Source organism: Haliotis asinina, chromosome 12 (assembly GCF_037392515.1).
Source record: "Haliotis asinina isolate JCU_RB_2024 chromosome 12, JCU_Hal_asi_v2, whole genome shotgun sequence".
Taxonomy (NCBI): Eukaryota; Metazoa; Mollusca; class Gastropoda; order Lepetellida; family Haliotidae; genus Haliotis; species Haliotis asinina.
Window position 1 is genome coordinate 38,086,165 of NC_090291.1, and position 21,638 is coordinate 38,107,802.

The 21,638-nt window shown below is 37.4% G+C and overlaps 2 protein-coding genes across 2 annotated transcripts; both read left to right on the forward strand.

Moving 5' to 3' along the window:
- The first annotated feature begins 1,108 nt into the window (after window positions 1-1,108).
- On the forward strand, window positions 1,109-8,101 carry LOC137259076 (polyadenylate-binding protein 2-B-like). Its single transcript, XM_067796789.1, has 7 exons — window positions 1,109-1,452; window positions 1,806-1,917; window positions 2,487-2,548; window positions 2,794-2,900; window positions 4,787-4,874; window positions 5,542-5,654; window positions 7,011-8,101. The coding sequence occupies exons 1-7, from the start codon at window positions 1,312-1,314 to the stop codon at window positions 7,045-7,047; spliced, it is 660 nt and encodes a 219-aa protein (XP_067652890.1). The 5' UTR covers window positions 1,109-1,311; the 3' UTR covers window positions 7,048-8,101.
- A 2,360-nt stretch (window positions 8,102-10,461) lies between these two features.
- LOC137258749 (uncharacterized) lies at window positions 10,462-19,883 on the forward strand. Its single transcript, XM_067796438.1, has 3 exons — window positions 10,462-10,853; window positions 13,746-14,511; window positions 18,197-19,883. Exons 1-3 carry the CDS (start codon window positions 10,592-10,594, stop codon window positions 18,432-18,434), a joined length of 1,266 nt encoding a protein of 421 aa, XP_067652539.1. The 5' UTR covers window positions 10,462-10,591; the 3' UTR covers window positions 18,435-19,883.
- Window positions 19,884-21,638: the final 1,755 nt, after the last annotated feature.

The following is a 21,638-nucleotide window of genomic DNA, read 5'->3' on the forward strand; positions in this document are numbered from 1 at the left end:
ATTCAAATGAATACATCTTTTGAGGATGTTTTTATTCTATAACATGCCATGTCTGATGTTGAAGTTCTTAAATATATGTGGTTAAACTCAGCAAAGGCTGGAGCTAACGTCTGTGAGATATGAGTTTGCATCTGTGAGTGAGTGAGTTAAATTAATATTTACCCTCACATCAGCAATGTCTCAGCCATGACGTGACGAAAACGATTCATACCATAAATACGACAGGTTTTTGAAAAGTAAATCCTGTCAACGATGGACAGTAAAATTATTAGTGTCATAGAAAAATAGTCACAGATATATGAATACAAAACTAGCATGTAAAACTAAAACAGTTTAATTACAGAAGACAATACAGTACAAAACGGGGGCTATTTTAGCTTCAATTAATTAATCTCAGTTTAGTTAATTTAACGCATACTAGTATTTGACATTCGTATATACTGGCACTAGATTTCAGATCTCTTCACTAAATGACAAAAAATATAACCAAGATCACATTATACGCACCATCACTGTTTAATTATGAAACCTAACTTCCTAAAGTCCTAAATTCGTACTATTAGTATCCAGTTACATTTAATCTTTGAAGTAATTTATGAATGTAAATCTAACCCCACTTCATCACAAGACGTATGTCGCTCTCTATTATGTTTAACAATTTATTTTCCGTAAATGAACTCGCAAGGTGCCGACTGGCTCTGGATTCGATGTGAGATATACACTGGGTGGAGGCCTCTTCTACAAATGAGATTATTTTACCCTGATCCTAACTCTACTTAACGTGGACAGGATGTAAAATGACACGCCTCTGCCTTTTTCATAAATTTTGCTTGGACTACTTTTTTAGGCTTCTCTGCATTCGAAGGGCAGCTAGAACTCTCATCCCTAGTGTAGGCAATCGGAACACACCAGTAACAATGTCCGCCAAGTGAAGCATACTAATATGTTTAAACGCAATGTTGTTGTAGTATATCGTGTATGTGGCTAAGCGCATATATATGGGTATATGTAGATTATGTAAAATGAATTTTTTATTTCGCATATGTTCGAGTTGTACAATGGTGTTGAAACAAGAAGAACGAGAACGAAGATCCGACACATAAACGAGGTTTTCCGAACGTAACCGGAAGTTGACAAATTGTTCGACGAGCGTCTCTTTGTCTGCCGCTTAACGGCTGTCTCTTAATCCTTACCATCGAGAGACTAAACACTCTCTTATTGTTTAATCATATTTATTTTATCATATTTTATCCCTTTCTTAACCATACAGTCCTCCATTTTCGTGTCAAAGTGTATATTTATTTCGTAAATATGGCCGATATTGAAAATGGTGATCAGGAGGAAAGTTTTACAGAAACCAATGGAGATTTCGACACGAGTCAGTTTGATCCCGAAGCCACTGACGCCGACACCAGTGCAATAGTATCTGAAGATGTTGGCGTGGAAGATCCGGTCTGTATGAATATACTAGATATGAGTCCACTAGATATACATATGCCTAAGGTGTTTAATAACAATAGATATGTGTCTCATGTCTCGTTGAAAAGTTAGTGTAGGTTCCAACATAGACCCACAGAGTGTTTATCTGTGCAAGTTGGAGCAGATGACATTTCTGTATTTTCCATCACTACTGCTACAATAATTCCTGATGATCCAGTGGAAAGAAAACAATTATGTTAAACATTATTTAATCTGCAAACGATATATTTCTCTGAACACTGTCAGATTGTCACACCCGAACTTACCGAGGTAGCATATGTTATGTTCTGTTGTGACAATGGCAAGATATTTGATGACTGTTGCAGGAACTTGAGGCTATCAAAGCCAGGGTCAAAGAAATGGAAGAGGAAGCTGAAAAATTAAAAGAAATGCAGAAAGAAGTTGATAGTCAAATGAATATGAGCTCTTCATCTATATGTGGGTTTTAGTCAGTAGAGACACGAACATCGTTCCTTTTATACTATCATGCACTGTAAAGAAACCATTGGGTTTTCATAGGTTTAATAGCTTTTCTCAAAGTATCATCCATCAATGTGATCAATGCCATCATCAGTATTTAATACTGTTTTGGCATGCTAACAATTTGTATTTTTATTTATTTAACTGTTGCCTAAATTAGAAATGTATAGTTCTGGCACTGGTGTGTCCAGATTGAATTTGCTGACAATGCTGAGAATTATGGATGAGTGTAAAGTGTTTTGATAGTTTTACTAGCTTAACAGCCATCACATTTCTATACATTCAATTGAAGATTCTTAAAACTTACATGTACTTGAATTATAACATCACACCCCATGGAAATAATTGTTTATTGGCTCAGTTAAATACATTTTGTGGCTTTCTATGTGATGTTTTTTACCAGTCATTGTGTTAAATTATGCTATATCTAAAACTTCAATAAAATAATAAGGCCTGCACAAGACTGATTAGTACTGTTAATTATAACTTGCTCCAAACTTTTACATGGACAGACTTGTTCATTTCAGCATCTTTCCCAAGCGTTGATGAAAAAATAGAAGCTGACGCTCGTTCAATATATTGTGGTAATGTGAGTATATTTTAAGTGACGATATTCTGATTTTACAATACTGAATCATTAAGTTTGTATGTAAGTAATTTTGGTATGGGAGGTTCAAGCTTCCATTGCATTTTATTTGTAGTACCAATACTGCACTGTGTGAGCAAAGCAATTACCATATCACCTCAGAAATCCTAGTTTTTGGGGGTTTTTTTTCTTTCAAAATTTTTTTGTTTATAAAATATACTCTTTAAACATTACAGTGAATGTTTCAGGTTGATTATGGTGCCACAGCAGAAGAATTGGAGCAACATTTTCATGGATGTGGCTCAGTGAACCGAGTGACAATACTGTGTGACAAATTCACTGGCCACCCAAAAGGGTGGGTTATCTTTGAATGTCATTTATGATTTTATGCATGTAGGATTCTACATTAGTTTATATTAAAGTTGTAGCTAACACATTCCAAGAAGTGATATTTGCACATGTTGGACTTCTGATTTTCCATGATTGTAACATAACCACTGCTGATCTTGGAGAAAAAATGCTTTTATAATTGCAAAGTTACATCTCTACCTGGAACAATTGTCAGAATTTTTCTTTTTGTTGTCCCAAATGAATTGCCAAAGAGATGTCTTTCAGAGACATCTCATTCTCAAACAATCACATGGGGAAGTATTGGCTGAAGTTCAAATTGTAACTAACAATTGTTAGTGCAAATAGAAAGAGTCAGTTTCCAAGTTAGACCGGTGAGCTGGGTTAACCAAATGACTAAAGTGTTTGCTAGTCACGCCATAGGCCAATATTAAAATATTCCCCACATGGCTACAATGTGGGAAGACCACTTCTGTTGTCCCCAACTCAGATGTTGCTGAAATATTGCTAAAAGCAAATTACAGTCATACACACTGCAAACTTGACTCATATTTTAACATTTGAGGAATTATGAATTCAGTATGCAAACCATGTTTTACAATATGTCATGTTGCTGTGATATAACTCTTGAAACTGCATTACTTGTCAAACTTTTACTGTTGCAGAAAAATATATATTACCTTATGACTGTAAAGAAAATGGTGCCCAAATGTGTTTGTAGGCAGAGGTTGCATCTTTGCTAATCTCCATAATTGCAGTTCTGGAAGTTTGTCAAGAGAGCCGATACATGATTCTGATATCCCAAGAAATGATGTTTGCACATGTTGGACTTCTGATCCTTGTGATTGTAACATATCCACTACTGATCTTGGGAAATACCTATATGCATGTATATGATTGTTTCTAAAAAATCTAAGAAATTAGGTATTTGAACCATGCTCAGTAAATCATTTTTATGTAGAGTCATGATCCAAACACTGAAATTAAATGGAGTGTCAACAGTGTTTTAGAACATGGCTCTTCTTGTGACACTGCATGTTTTTATTCAGTCAATCACCTTGTACATTCCAAAAACTATAATGTTGCCTGTCCATTATTAGACAAGGACACTCGAATAAGTTTCTGGTTTGCAGATGGCATTTGTTTCTCATTTGCATGTTTTAGTTTATGACAAAGCAGAGTTGGCAAACAAAGTCTTCTTAGAACATATGACTCTCAAAGATTTCAGTGTTGTCAAACAATCATACATGTAGTGATCGTAATATTTCCCTGAGCAAGTCCTCACTTTCAGTTAGTGCCATGTTTATGTGTTTGAATATTGAAAGACATATTTTGAAAAGCCGTCACTGCCTTATAGGACCTTTATCATGTTATTCCAAGAAATGATGTTTGCACATGTTGGACTTCTGATCGTTTGTGATTGTAACATAACAACAACTGATCTTGGAGAAATGCTGAATTTTCAGTTAGTATAAACTTACCTCTGTACCGTGTCCCTGACTGTATTTCTTAAAGGAATCTTAGAGACATTGTGGCAGTGACTTTGAAAGGTCTCACCAATATCCAACCCACCTGCATGTAGTGATTATAAAAATGCCTTAGATAAGTTTCTAGTCTTTTTTGGGTTTTTTTGTTGTTTTTTTTGTTTGTTTTTTCGTTTTGTTTTTGGGGTTTTTTTGGAATGGGACTTTTTGAAAGATTTGAAATATTATATTATTCATAAATTTTTCCAAGAAATGGACTTTGGATCCTCTTATTTCAACATATCCACTGTTGATCCTGGAGAAAAGGCTGTCTGTTATTAGATGACAGTCATGTTCGTATTTTGTGCTTCTGAAGAAAGACTGCAACAGTTTTTCAATTTTCTAATTCAAGACTAATGTTTTGTTCCAGATTTGCATATATTGAATTTGCTGACAAAGATTCAGTAGCAACTGCAATGGCTTTGGATGACTCGCTTTTCAGAGGTCGACAAATTAAGGTAAAGTACCAGTTGTCCTTTGATTGCCAGTCTTTCTCAAAACAAATCTGGTATGTTTTCAGGACATGAATACCTTGTAGTTTGATAACAGAAACCATATTACAGTTTGTTTACAAAAGAGTTATGGCCCTTGTAATGCGTTTCTTGACATAGTGTAAGTCATCCCCAGTGGGAACAGATTTTCTTTGGAAAAAGTGATGGGTAGGGAAACTGAATATGTTTCATTGCATGAGATGGGTGGTGAAGTCAAAACACAAGAACCAGATAGGAACAGAACACTGGTGGGGAATATTGATGACCATGTCATCATACTCATTGTTACTCTTCTGAGTTACTAAGATTGCTGTCTGTGTATCCCATGTTACAGTATTGTACAAGGCAGTGGTAGCATTACCTTCATACATTCCAATCTGGAACAGCTCTGAGGGAATAATATACTTGGTTGTTAACCCCCTGGTGTGTAATGGGAGGTGGAGATATAGTTGACGCCTCGTCTGTCTGACCGTCCGTCCATCTAGAACAGCTCTGAGGGAATATTTTAGTGTTGTGTTTTTTGTGGTGCAAAATGTGTAATGTTTACCCAGTATGTTTTTTCATAGAAACTCAGTCTGAAATAGTGCAGTGTATGGACTGTTGCATTTATTTCAAATCCATTTTATGGTTTCAGGTCTCTCCAAAACGGACAAATAGGCCAGGCATTAGTTCCACAAATCGCTTCCCACGCAGTAGAGGCAGAGGCAGGGGACGTGGGTTTAACCCCAGGGGAAGAAGACCATATGGGTTTGTTGCCTTTCTTCTGTTGTCCAGTTAATTTCATATCAGACAATTATATATATTTTGTCAACCAAGAGTAGGTCCTTTTTAAATTATTGATAGCACAGACCGGGAATTCAGTATCACAATTCTACTGCTTGACAAGTATAAGATGAGCCTTGATTTGACACATTACCCCAGTTTGCATATGTGGGAATGCCCTCCAGAACATTCCATTTGAAACAAGAGGCAAACAAATTGTCTAAATATGGAAGAGTTCAATTTCCTCGTGCAAATCTTGTTGTGATGGTGTTTTGCTGAACTAAGTCGGTTTACAAGGCACGTGTTAAACAGTAGCGCTATTGATTTCATGCCACGGTCAGCATGTATTGCTTGTGCTTAATTGGCAATCTGCCTGTAGCAACCAAGTGTATTTGTCCCGATTTCTTGCCCTGCCTGCATGTCACAAACGCGTTTACTGTGCTTGCTTATCCAATACTTGTCAAGCAGTAGTATCACTCATGCTTTTCTTAGTGCTTAATCTCATTGTTCAAAGAAGGAGAATCAGGAAGTTCTGTGTTCTGTAAAATCTACATCTACATGCCAGTCAGACATTCTACTGATTAATCTTGATGTGGTATCGTGCAATCAAAGAAGTTTTGAAAGTATTTTATTACTGCCATCTGATAAATTTCAAGTCATTTTTTCATTTGTATTTATGGAATGATATAGCAGTAGAAACATGACATAATAAAACCAACCCTCTACATCCCCAGATGTTTGGGAGACACAGCAAGTAGTTACTAGTCATAGCAAACTACACTTTTTGTGTAGCCAGTTGAATTATATGTAGGTTTTAGATGAAAAATCTCGTGTGATTCTGACTCAAAGAGCTATCAATATATTCTTTTATAATTCTGTTTCATGAACAGAACAGTTTCGTAACACATACACACATTCACTCACTCACCTCACTTGCTCACTTTTGTCCTGAAATTTTGTGAAATGACCTTTGAAATGAAGTTTGCACCCCACCTTTCTCAAAAAGTTGTTTCTGCCTTTGGCAGATGTCTTTTACGATAGTTTTTATTATCAAAGAAATTGTAATTAAAAATGACATTTGTTTCACCCAAATCACTTCTGTTAGGATGACACATGTCATTCTTCATTTAGTTCATGTGACAAGCGCAAACAAATTATTGTATGTTAAAGGGTATTTTAAGTAATGTGCAATCAGTCCTTCATTTTGTGAGTAAAATGTAAGACGTATCTACTCAAGATCAGTAGTTATGCAATGTTAGTAAACTTTGTTGAGGAGACAATATTTGAGGTTATGCATTTTTGTAGTGTTTGTTAAAATTGAAAAAAAATTGTTTGTTTCAGGAGATACCGAAGAGCAGCCTACTATTCCCCTTACTGAATCTAAATAACAAGAAAGAATGAAGGATACTATGGTGATAACCATGGTGGTAAAATAACTCCAAAACTTAATAAAAATTCTATCAGAGTTACAGCCTGACTTTTTATCAACAGCGACGTCAGAAGTTTTGTCACACCACCCTTTTATTCTCATAGCAGAATCAAAATCCATAGTAGTTTGTATGTCCCGTATGGATTAATTGTGCCATACTGCATGATATTTCCATCTATTTTATCATACTTACACTGGCATGCAAGAGGATTGGTTGTTTAAAAGTGTGAGTGAGAGGATGTTTCAGGAAAATAGTCAATGAACTGGTGCAGGCTAGGCATAGAAATTTACAGTTCTCTATTTTTGTATCTTGTTTTTATCAAGGCCAGAACATGACTTCCCTGTGTTATAGTGGAATAACTGTATTTCAGTGGTCTTATTTAACCGTGGACATTAATATAGTGTTGGTGTTGTCTTTTAATGTGTACACTCTTGTCAATGTGTGCTTTTATAGTGCAGTAATCTGGAATTAAACAGATACTCTGACTGACACTAAATCCTTCTGAATAATCACCTTTAATAGTCATTGAATAAACATTATTTCATATTTCACCCTCTAATTATTTGCATCAAGTTTTCTCAGGTGAATGTCACCTTGTGGATATAGCTAGATATGTCTGTGAATACTACCATAAGGTTCTTTCTTTAAATTCTAAAATACCTCAAGACATTCCCCTTTCTGTGCCCTGAAGATGGTGTCATAGCTTTGACTGTGAGTAGTACATTGTGCACTTCCTGCTTATTGATGCATTCTTTTTCAGGTGAATTATCTTCTATATCCGTGTTTTCTCTTGTCTGCAATTTTAACATAGATATGTTGTTGATATTATGCTAATCATATTCTTTTTCAGACTGGCAATATTTGACTGAAAATCTTAAGAACAAAAGAATTGAAAAAATGTACAGAAAATAAGACATGAAAAAGAAAAACATGTAGAAAAGAGAAAAAATGATGTATAAATGTGAAGAAAAAAATGTAAAAATGTTAAATAAAGATTAGAAAGAGATATCTTGTTCTGTTATCATTGAGCTGCTTTGAGTTGTTGCCTGTTGGATAACTGTCAGCAGACTTGTCTGAGCATACATGACCTGTACTTTCATACTTTTTGCTAAAAGTTTGCGTGGAAATGAAACAAAACTTTATGGATGACAACTTATTCATTGTATGCATTCCCATGTAGATGCTCACATTGTACATGTTTCTCCATATAAATCAACACAGTGACAGTTGTACATTCTGACATTTGTGCATGAAACAGTGTTATAATTACACTAATGGAGACCTGCGGCATCAAGCCCATTGCACAACATTGGTGATTTCCCTTTTCAGCAGTTACTCCTAACATCCTGTTTTCATTCGCCGCTGACAAATAGGAAACAGGTACTGTTGGAGCTGTAAGACACCGGAAGGGGTAGGCATTATGGTGATTAACCAGGGACATCGGCATAACCAGCAAATGTTTAGTTTCTTCTCGCCTCAGTCGCCAGGACACGCGAGTGCAAGTGTCTTAAACTGGTTGCTGACTTGTTTGACACATTTCATGGGACCCCCATTTGCGTAGATCGATGCTCATGCGGTTGACCATGGATTGTCTGGTAAAGACTAAATTATTTACAGATGGATATGTAGCTGGAAGAGAGGCGTAAAACTAAACTACTCAAGCACTCATTCACGTCTTCACCATCAGATCACCGGGTCGAAAAAGTGTGGAAACGGAAATATATACCGGTGCAGATCATATTTTCCAGGTGTATATTTAGTCGAGAACCGTACCTTCAACATGTACATAACGTGCGTTTGTCATGGCTAATAGTAAACATCACCATTGTTCATTATATATAAGAGAGGTAAACATTTTTATGTAACAGTGCTCGTCGTGTATCTCGATGCGTGGTAAGAATGACTAAGGAGTCTGTTTGCATTAGTGACCTGAAAAGTTTACAGATAAACATAACAGGCGCGGCAGCGTACAGAGATAAGGAGTGACTCGGCACTATTAGACTAAGGCTTAGTCTCTTAATATGTACACTTTTGATAGAAACAAACAAACCCATTATAATTGAAAAGGAGCCCCAGGGAGACCATACATTCAGAGGAAATCTAGACTCGCTTCGTTCAAGGCTTTAGCACGACAGAGAAGGCTTGGCATTAGGCAAAATAACGTGGTTCATGGACTGTGAGACAGACCAAGGCACTATATGCTGTCACTATCATGTTTTGGGGAACCACCCAACCCCAAGTAACCACAGTGTCTCTACCATTTTTTTAAATCTGTGCTTGTGGGATTCTGAACCTACATTCACAAAACTACAAAGATTGTTCTAAAAATTTATTGTTAAGGTGAGTGAGTGTGTGAGTGAGTACGTTTTTAAGCAGCCTTTAGCAATATTCCAGCTCTGTTTTCGAGGGGGACACCACAAATGGGCTTCACACATTGTACCTACCATATGTGGGGAATCAAACCCGTGTTTTCGGCGTGACGAACGCTGTAACAGCTAGACAACCCCATCGCCCCTAAGAATTGTTGAGCACAGAAAGAAATCTTTGTTTCCAAGGCAATACTTTAGGAAGTAATTATGCTCAAGTCACAATCACATAGGCTCTTAGTGAAGTCTATGTAAACCCAGTCTCAGTATTATTCGTTACACTCCTATACCTAGTCTCGGTGTAGCAGTGAAACGAATAACACTGAGTCTTAAGTTTACTTAGAATGGTTCTTAGAGCTTAGTTCTTTGCTTACGGTTCAGTTATTGTAATAGTGTATTTTTACTCCAAATGGGATTATTAGATTTGGTTGTTTTTACAAGTAACCATTATCATATGTTTTATGTGCGTTATCTAGACGCCCTGTAATATGTTACTTATGTGACCTCATTGGCTTGTAGGCGTTGTGGGTCGCCTAAAGCATGGCTATCATACATGGCCTTGTCCTCATAAGGGTATGACTACAAACGCGTGCAGAAACACGAATAATGAAAGCCATGAAAGCTAAAGTCCAGGTTCTGAAGATATACTTTCTTATTATAGGGTCTTGACGCCAACATTAGCACCAAGACATATGGTCATAACAAAGACCAAACACATGGTCATACCAGAGACCGTAATGTAACAGATTATATTGTCTCTGGTCATCATAGTCGAAGTATATACCATTGACTCTACGTTTATACGGATGTTAATGCATGATGTCATGGCACAGTGAGTGATCCCTAATTTGAAACCTGCGGTTGTAACGCACCCATAGTGATTAAAACTCCTATCTTACAGTTTGTATGGTATGCAAATACTTTCTGAACTTCACTGAACACGCAATAGCACGTGTGTTTGTTATTGTTGTTCACGCATGCTCAGTTGAAATATACACAGAAGCAGTGCGCATGTCTGTAAAGGTCAGCAGGTCACTCAAGTACATCACGTTGCTGTCCGCTTTCATGACACAGCAGTATAAAACTGCACACTGGAAGCGATATTTCGGAAGAACAGAAGCTCACCATGATATCTAATAGAAGTACCGCTGTGTTGAAACAATCCAACTCGCTGTCACTCCGTTTTCTTTCGACAACAGTCACTGCCAAGACTCAACAACATATTGACTCGGCTACTGCTCCAAGCGACCAGAAACTGCACAAATCTCCCCTTTTGATCGAGGGATTTCAGGGGAGCGTAAAGTCGGTTTCTCTAAACAGAGCAAGGCTGCTGCTGTCGACAGCATTGAAGAATTCACAAGAAGGACCTGGGCTCCAAGGCATTCAAGGTAGAAAACATAGTAAAGGTGATATGTTGTTTTTTTAAATCACGTGTCTGCGTGAATGTGATCATGCACTGACCCAGTGGCAGGTTGTAATATAGAGTTCTACTTTACGACCTTGGCACGGCCGCTGAAACTAATAATATTAGGCTTAACTTTTTCTCGATGTCAGAGTACCAGTTATCTAATTCATCAAATGTATAGGTTTTGTTATTGCTTGCATGTTGCATAAGCGGTACATCATGTATTATAGCGCAATAACGAGGTGGTATCGTAAATACAGCCATTCTAAAGCAAATAATCGGGTGGTGACGTTTCTTTAATATTTTCTTTTTTAATGTTTTCTTTTATAAGTTAGTGACTTGTCTTACAGTTGTTAACCAAAATGTTCTTAAGTGGCCAAAAACGAATGATATAAGTATAAACTGGGAAACCCATACAGTTTTATTGTGTTGTTATTAAATGTCAGTGATCAGGTAATTTTTATAAACCTGTAACAATGTATGTATGGGCAAATTGTGTTTAACCACACAGCAATAAGACAGTCATTTAACAGCGACCTAGAACCTGTAGGGTAGTTCAGTTGGTAGTATATTCGCTCTTCATGCCAACACAGGTTCAGATTCCAACATGGATACTATGTGTGCCCTGTAGTGATGTTAAACCTCACTCACTCACTCACAGCAGCCTGACAGTAATTCATGCCATGGCTACACAAGCCAGTGTCTGCATTTAAACTATCAATGACCTACACAATGGGTTGGTTGGTTGTTTAGCGCCACACTCAGCAATATTCAAGCTATATAGCAGCAGTCTGTAAATATTTGATTCTGGCCCAGACAAACTACTGGTCTGCATTATGAGCATTATCTAGGCAGTTGAGATATGCCGGATCAAGATAATTTTGGGTTAATGCTGCTTTTCAGGCCATTATTGTTTGAAGTAGCCCCAGGCCTTCAATTAACTGCCCAATGAAGGATTAAGGAATCAGTGTGCCATTATCGCTTGCCACAGCCTGCTCACTTGTAAGTGAGCGAGTGAGGTTAGCTGTATGCTGCACTTAGCAATATTCCAGCTATATGACAGTGGTTTGTAAATAATCAAGTCTGGACTAGACAATCCAGTGATCAACAGCATGGGCTTCAGTCTGCGCAACTGGGAACTGAAGACATGTGTCAACCAAGTCAGTCTGACCACCCAATCCCATTAGTCGCCTCTTACGATAAGCATAATCACCTTTTGTGGCAAGCATGGGTTGCTGATGACATATTCTACCCTGGATTTTTGACAGATCTGCTCATTTGTGATAGCTAGAGGGCGATTTCATGATAATTCCATCCATTTTAGCTAAAATTCCTCTTACAACGAGCACTAGGTTACTGAACAATGCTGAAAACCAGTTTTAACCTGGATTGTCACAGGTTACACATTGCGGATGTGATATGACACACAGGTACCAAGTCTGACCTCATTTACAAAATGACCAGCATATTAAAACCCATGTTCCAATAATCTGTTGGCATTGAAGACCAAATTATCTGCAGTGCAAGAATTTTTTTAGTATAAACCTGTATACATGAACAGTGTGTAGCATTCTGGTAGTATAGTATTCCATCTAATATACATCATACAAACAGCAATTACAACTGTAGTTTTCTGCGCATGAGTGGAGAATTGTTGTCATCCATGGAACAGATGTTGCTGCTTCAGGTATACATCTCTGAAACTGATAGAGACCCGTGAAGGTCCGGGGTAGAAAAGGCCTTCAGCAGCCCATGCTTGCCATAAAAGGCATTTGTGCTTGTTGTAAGAGGCAACTGACGGGATTGGTTGGTCAGACTTGCTGCTTTGGTTGACTCGTCATTGGTTTCCAACTGTGCAGATCTATGCTCATGTTGTTTATCACTGGATTATCTGATGCAGACTCGATTATTTACAGACCGCTGCCATATAGCTTTAATATTGTTGAGTGCTGTGTAAAATTCAACTCGCTCACTCACCTTTTGAAGATGTGATTCAGTGCACAATCAGCAGGGTTCCAGTTAAGTGCAATATCAGCGTATGTTGGAATAAAAAGTATACATGTACACCATACTGTATGAAATAATTTAGACAGTGTAGCAGATATGCACCCCAGCAATTGTGTACGTCATAGAATCATTTACTAGCGTGTTACTTTGAAAAAGTATTTTGTTATTGTTCATTGACCTGTTTACATAAGTGTAGCAATGTTGAGGGGCATATATGAAATGAAATACAAGATTACTGATACTCCATTAAATTCCATTCAGTACTCCAAATGTACTGTAAGGGTTTAAGTACTCTTATACTGACAAAATCAGGAGTACATATCCCTGATGTTGAAAAATTATCTGGAGCCCTGAATCAGTACTGTATACTAGAAAGAATGCTATAACCATGACATCACACATTTTATTAATTTGTTCTTAGTCTTAACATTATTAATGTTAATCTTAATGTTTTCAATGAGATTAAACGTTAGAAATGTAAGTCTTGATTGTGCTGAAGTTGACATTGACCATGAAACAAATTTGTTTGAGATCAAAACAGATGGTATAGGATATATTAAACAGACGTGAGAATTTTCTATGGATTTCCAGGATTTTTGTTTCAATTTATATCTGCAGTAAAGACCCCAAAGACCCACCACTAAACTTTCATATTTTTTTGGGTGCTCTGCCATTTTCATGTCTGATTATTCTTCAGGACTTGAGTAAGAGTTCTATCTGAGTTTTATGCCAAAAACATTTTAGGATGCTATCTGAATATCACCTAACTCTTGTGTGTTACACTTTGAATGACTGCTCAAAATAACTCTGGCATAGAATCACTATTGTTTTTTTTAATTACATTGTTTGATATATTTTATTCTTGTAGGTTATGCCAAAGACCCTCGTCAAGCATTCTGTCGGCATTTTCACACGGGTGTGTTGCGCCCTCTTCTGGAGCAACCTGATACACATACAGTAGATGTGGACAACGAGACCAGTCCACAAGGTATCCAGGGCGATGACTGTGTTAACTTCAAGCTATGGATGGAGAGTTGTCAGCGATACGGCCTGGAAAACTGTGACCAGCAGCTGCAAGGAATCCAGAGCGGCCGGAAAACACTGGCCCAAGTGCTGGCAGAACAAGATGAACTCATTTACAGCATCTCTGAGGAGTATCGTCAACAGGCATCAGCTCGGCAACAGGAAGAGGCTGTCGAGACCTGCAGTGTTCAAGGACTGCAGGGAGATTTGAACAGTTTCCCTGCTGTTGATACGCCCTGCCCTCAGGGGGTGCAAGGGGAAGACTGTGTCAGGTTTAAACTATGGCTGGAGAACTGCCACCGCTTTGGGTTCAAAGAGTGCATGGACCAGCTAGATAGTCTCAGTAAAGGACGGAAATCTCTTGGTCAGGTGTTTGCGGAACAGGATCAGTTGATCCGAAGTGTTGTCAAGCAGTACCAACAACGGCGTGGATACTCCACGTCAGCCCCTGACTCTAAGTCTGACCCCAAGGTTGGTCAAACTGAAACGCCTAAGCTTACTCAGGCAGAGCAGCTTAAAAAAACCTTTAAAGAATATGGAGCTACAGTGATAGTATTTCATACAGGCATATCCCTGATGTCTCTTGGCGGCTTTTACCTTGCAGTGTCCAGGTAGTGCAGTACCTTGTGGTGATTGGTTCTTTGCATAATATGGGGAAAGGGTATCATGATTCATTGCATAACTTGTTCATTGCTTAAGTTTGATCATGGCTTAATCGCTTAAATTTGTTCATCGATCATTGATTTATTGCTTATATTTTATCGTGGATTCATTGCTTAAATGTGTTCATGGATCACTGAGTCATTATTCAAATGTATTCATTGATCATTGATTCATTGCTTACATTTTATCATTGAGTCATTGCTTAAATGTGTTCATCGATCATTGATTCATTGCTTACATTTTGTCATGGATTCATTGCTTAAATGTGTTCATGGATCATTGAGTCATTGCTTAAATGTGTTCATTGATCATTGATTCATTGCTTAAATTTGATTGTGAATTCAGTGTTTAAATGTTTTCATGGATCATTGATTCATTGCTTAAATTTGATCATGGATTCATTGCTTGAATTTGTTCATGGATCGTTGTTCAGTTGCTTATTGTGTTCATCAATCATGGATTCATTGCATCATATGTTAATATGGAGGAGGGAAGTCATTGATTCTTTGATGATTTTTGACCATTGATATATTTAAAAAATACAGTTTGTTCTACCACCATGTATAGTGTAATAAAGCACAATTTCACCCTGAACTATTGCTTTAACTATAATAGTTCAGGGCAAAAGTGTGCTTTATTACATTATATTTCATGGTAGAGTGAACTGTATTTCTTTTCTAAGATGCCTAAGCTTAATTTAGATTAATCTATGGCAGAAATCAAACGATGGTGTCTGTGACCTAAATTAAGAGTCCTCACACAGGGCTAACTGAGGCGCTGTTCTTTTGACATGTCAGCCCCCTACATTAAGACAAATGTAACTAGAAAAGTAAATGATGAACAGTTTGGTGACGGTTTATGTTAGACAATATGAACGTCTCATTTCTACTACCAACGAAAGTTTAGATCAGTACATTAAGCTGAAGCTGACTAGTCATGCGACATTCCATGATTGCATTGTGGGAATGTAAACATTGCAAACATTACCATCTCTTCGTAAAATTTTGAGTCGAACTATGAGACATTTTATCCTTTGGAAAACATAAACGTAATGTTTCCACCAGTGATGTTAGCTGTGAGATGCAACTGCAAACCAAGAAACGGGATGCAGCGAAGCAGTTTACTGTTGGAGGTTGTACGAGGCTGTAGTTGACATCATCGTGACATCGGTTACATTGTGACGTAATGCAAAAAAGTTTTGATTATGAGGGGGCAGACTGGAATGGCGCAGTGACGTCAACACATTTTGATGTAATGCAAAAAGTGCACATTATCGTCTGATAAAGTATTGTCGGCGCCTTTGATCTTTCACCGAAGCATCTTAGAATGCATCATATGTTCATGTGCTGTTTGTGGATCGTCAGTTCATTGCCTAACATGTGATTGGATCCTTGATCGATTGCATATGTTCTTTGATCATTGAAATTTTGCATATGTTTGTAGATCATTGTGTGTTTTTAAATGCTCATGAATCATTGAGTCATTTAGGCTTATGAAGGAAATAAGAATCAAGGCATATGTTCATGTTGAGGTATTTTTGTGTTTTGATCATCGTCACAGGAGTTACTTGCAATCTCATGCTGGCTTTTTGCAACAAAATGCTTTATCCCTCCCCAATCTTTCTGCAAAATGGTGCTTTGTGTTTGTGTTCAGTCACACTTTTGATTAAAATCACCTTTCTCTTCATACTACTGGCAGTAATACAGGTTTTTACATGCACCTACTGAACAGAGGGTACCAAATTATGGATTTACAGGAAATACAAGGGTACTGTGAAGTGATAACATCAAGAACAAATCCACAGACAGTGAAACACTAGATTTAGAATTCCATGATATTGTATTGGGTGATACCAATTCTGTAGTTACATTCACAGTATTTATTTCAAGTGCAGACCCTTTAAAACAACACTTGTGAAGGTTGGTTGCATGTGTGATTAGTAAACTGTACCATTAAGACAAAATCGTATCACCTATGTAACGAGTTTTGACAATGTAGCAGGTGATCCTAAATCATCAATATCTATTTAATCTTTCATATTCAAAGTTGTAAAAATATATTCATCAAGGCAATCTGATCTGACGAGAAATTACATCAGGAGATGACTGTAGTCCAACATAATTTTAAGGAAAATTAAAGAGATATGATTGCGCCCTACCTTGCTGTATTGATTTTACAAATATTGTTTAAAGGTCATTTACCAGCTACATGGACTGCTGCTGTTATAATACCATGATATCAAAGGGAAGTAGTAACGAACATGGTAACTACAGGGGCATATCATTGTGTAAATTTACATGTATCATAGACAAGATTATTAATACCTTTGTTGAGAATGAAGGTGTAATTTGTGAATACCAAGGGGGGTTTAGAAAACATCACTTGGAAACATCGTGCTTGTTTACCAATTCAGTTCGGCTTTTGGTAACAGATATGTCTGAAGCAGATGGTATCCATTATTTTGATTGTTCCACTGATGTTAGACAAGGATGTCCACATAGTCCCATGTTATTCTCCATATTTATGAAAGTGTAGACCTGGCCATTCATTGATTAGAGGTGACCAACATGGCCCAAGTAATTAGTGTGCTATTTTTATCTTCATTTTGGGACGTCTGCGTTAAGGGAGTGAACCCAAACAATCTCTTTGTCACAGTTTGCTTTTTGTGACCCTTATTCTGTATGTCAAAGCTTTGGGCCATATAATGTTAACATGTCTAATAGTATGCTCCAGTATGTCTAGGAAACAAGTGCCTCATTATATTGATGCTTGCATGATTTCATGATAAAAGTAGTATAACTATATCAATTCAAAATTTAATGAATCTTATGTTAATGCAAATACAAAATAAATGTTTCATATTCATGAAATAAGGGGTATTGTGGTAACAGTGATTCAAGAGTTAGCTCATGATGTGGGGTTTTATGCCACGTTTAGCAATATTCCATTTATATCATGGCAGGGGACACAAGAAATGGGCTTCACACATCATTCTCATTTGGAGTATCGAGCACAGGTCTTATGCATGACGAGCCAACAATTTAACCACTGAGCTACCCCACATCCCTCATGCTTGAAGACCAGGTTAAGTTACCCCCACATGAGTGCATTGTGAGAAGACTTTTCACACTATCTTGTGTGATGAAAAGAATTGAACAACATTGAAATCTGATTTTTTCACTTGGGTATGTCGTAAGATCATGGGTATTGATGTAGAAAACAACCTCAGAATATGTGAGTTATGGTCCTGATTTTTCGAAACAAACTTAAGTCTCTGTTTTCAATTTTTATTCAAATTTCAGGAAAATTCATTTCCCAGAATGAACTGAAATCATATTAACTCAAACACAGTAGACAATTTGAGTTTGGTGAATACATTGATTAATTTTGTATGTTTTATTATTATTATTATTATTAAAATACAGTTGAGTTAAAATTCAGCTGTTTCATTTTGTCAAACTCAGTTTGAAATTTGAGTAAAAAGTTGGTTTCGAGAAATCGGGGCATGGTCACTTAAGTGCTAAGATTGCTTTTACAGAGGCCACCCAGATGTGATTTGAAGACCTTGAATTTAATCTCTTCTCTGATTTTTTGTGACATTGCTGATTAAAATTTTACCCTTTTACTTTTCAGTGGAATTGACATGGTGTCACTTTTGGAGAAGATCGGGATTGGGAAGACCTTGGTAGGATCAGAGGCATTAGTTGCAGGGGCAGGAACTTTTGTGGTGGCTTATGCCGTTCACAAGGTGTTTGCCCCAGCCCGAATTGCCATCACCGTCTCTGTAACGCCCTTCCTTGTCAGATACCTGAGGAAAGTTGGCATCCTGAAACCCCCCAAACCCAAGGACGTAAAACCTGTTGAAAAGTGATTTGGGATATAAATATCAGTCAGCTAGACAAACATTATGTTTTGATTCTGTGTCAGTACCTCTGACTTTGTTGTGGGATGTTGTCCAGATCACAGTGAGGTTTGGTTATTGTGATAACCATGTGTCATGCGATCCAAATGCAGAATTGTGGCCCTTTTACATAGCAGAATCTGATAGTTATTGGTTGAAATCCCATCTTGGTTTGCCAGCTCTGTACCTGTCTACGAAGGCTGTAATAATTTTAGGTTTAGTTTTAATTCTGCTTAAATTGCCATGCTGGTATATATAACTGAATTACTTTGTTGTGTCATGTCATGTCAAAGTCTTCACATATGGCTGTACAGTTATGTCCCTTTCTTACAAGGATACAATATTATTAGGTACGTCAGTAAACTAAAAACAGGATGATTGCATTCTTCTTAGTAATTCAGAAGTTTCATGTATTCATTCTGATTGTTCCGTTTGGTGACAGTCTCATTCTCTGTTTGTGCTATTGGCCAACTGTTTGATGTTTGTGTGACATCAAGTTAATAAGATGTGATGGAAGTTGATCAAATGGACAATTGCTATGTTGTTGTGTACGATTGAGTGAGTGAGTGTCATTTTTCATAGCATCAACAATTCATTTCATTAAATGCAATGATAGAATGTCAGCCAAGTCACATCTTGACCTCTATGTTATATTGAGGGCAGTGGGGTAGGGTAGTCCACACTATAAATAATATATTTGCTGTTTATATATTTTGTTACAAGTGCTTTTGTGAATTTATCCTGTCATTAAAGATTTAAGATTTTGTTATTTTTGGACAGATCAGTGACTTTTGTTTTAAGATGGGAAGCATTACCTCTGAAACTCTTTTTTTGTGAGATGGGTTGAAAAAAATACATAGAACTACTGTTATTATTTATTAGATAATGATTTAAATTATAACTTCACTAATTTTTAATCAAGATGAGTCTGGTGTAATCTGTACAGTAGAAAGCATATTAAATATCACCTGCGCTGCATCTCTACTCTGGATGAGGTGATAGGATTAGTTTACTGATAATTCTAGATAATTCATTTACTCTAGGAAATATGGCATGACAGTGATGTTGAACAAATAATTGTTTTATCTAGAGGTCATATTATTTCATACATTACTTTCATTCACTTTATGTCATGGTTGATGTATTACCATCCTATATCTGAATCTAAGGCTAAGGCTAATCTTTCGTTACCTCCCTTGCTGGCTCTGTTCTTACAGTAGTAAATCAGCTAAGCCACCGTTACAACCAAGCTTGCTGCGAACAGCTGCAAAGTTTTGTTCACAGTTCAGATTTTGGAAATCATACAGACATATTGACAGGTCTTATACATTAAAAAATATATGCAAGAACTTCTGCCTCTTTCAGAGTACCTCTACATCAGTTATGATGCCAAGTTTAATTGGAAAGATAATTTAAAAAGCGAAAGTGAGATGTGATTGGTAGGCTCAACTTCACAGAGTGGACACCTGATTGGATAAGAAGCCAGCAAAGGGAGGTAATAAAATCATAGGGCCCAGTCATAAGTGCTTGCGGGGTGTAGTGGAGATTTATTGTACCATATACCATGGAGATACTACAGACATGTTATATTGTACCTGGTAATTGAGACTTCAGTATCAGAGTATTGAGGTCCCCATAACCTCTTAGACTTCTAATGGTTAATCCAGCTGTATGCAGTACTGAAGTTATGAAATGTCTGTCAATTATTTTCTGAGTGTCCATACTTCCTTTCCTTGTTACCATCATCCAATATCTTAAACCTTATGCTGTATTGTACAAAGCTTCCTACTGTATCAGGTTCCATGTTTTTCAGGTGATTCATATGTAACATATGTCATATTTGGGATTTCACTTTCTTAGTGAAGTACAAATTCTAGTACTTTTTTCGGTTGAGTCCCATCCGGGATTCGAACCCGCACCCTCAGAGTCAGGCACCTAATCGCCAGCACACAAAGTCAGCCGCCTAGCCCGCTATGACATATGTTGCATTTGACCACTTTCTAAATGGCATCGTGTAATCATAGCTTTCGGCCGTGGGAGCCGTGCCAATTTACACTCATCAGAGGGGTACACAAAGTACGCAGTCTAGACTACCAGTTGTCCGACTTTCATTTTTGTGGAAGTCGCGGTGGCTGAGCGGGCTAGGCGGCTGACTTTGTGTGCTGGCGATTAGGTGCCTGACTCTGAGGGTGCGGGTTCGAATCCCGGATGGGACTCAACTGAAAAAAAAAAAAAGTACTAGAATTTGTACTTCACTAAGAAAGTGAAATCCCAAATATGACATATGTTGCATTTGACCACTTTCTAAATGGCATCGTGTAATCAGATTCATATGTAGTTATTTATGTCAGATTCAGATTCTATGCTTATTTCATCAGCTTTCCTTACTTTCTCATCGTCATCTCACTGACTGGTCCGCACAGAGGGTGGTTCCTGATAACACTGATTCCATTGTCACCAAAAGGCTGAGGGCATACTTGTGAGTGTTTCGTATCATGACAAATTTATTCCATGTTATGAAATAAAAACTATGACAGTATTTTGGTTGTATCATTGTTGTCTTGAATGGACTGGCTGAACTGATGTGTAATCTACTCCAGGGTACCAGTCCACAGCGGCACTAGAGAGTGTGAAAGCTAATGGTGAACTATAGAGTTTGGACATATGGCAATGTTTGTGGATTGGGAGCCTGTTAAGCCTTTTATGGTGATAAAGGCAGTATCTCATGACTGGTTAGCTTGGAGTCAATATAATGTGTAGGTATTCATGCTTAACTGTGGCATGATGTCTCAGTGAGCATGCTCTATAAAACAAGTCTTGGCTAGTACGTGCAGCTGCACACGCACACGCAAATTAGTCCTTTCCTGAAATGTTTGTCAGTTACGTTAGGCAGCATATAAACAATGAAAGGTTTCAAAAGTGGCGAGGGCGGTAGGACTATTTTAAAATTTGTTATGGAAAAATAGGTGATGAGAGAGGAACACATTTTTATTTTTCTCTCAGAAATACAGCTTGGAAAGTTTAGCACGTGTTAATGGTACTCTTGCAGCCGAACTGATTACCAATATGGGTACTATGAGTAAAGATCGTTACTGGTGCTCCTATCAAGATATTGCTGGAACACTGATAAAAATTATGCAAATTATTATCTGCCGATACATGAAGGCGTAATGC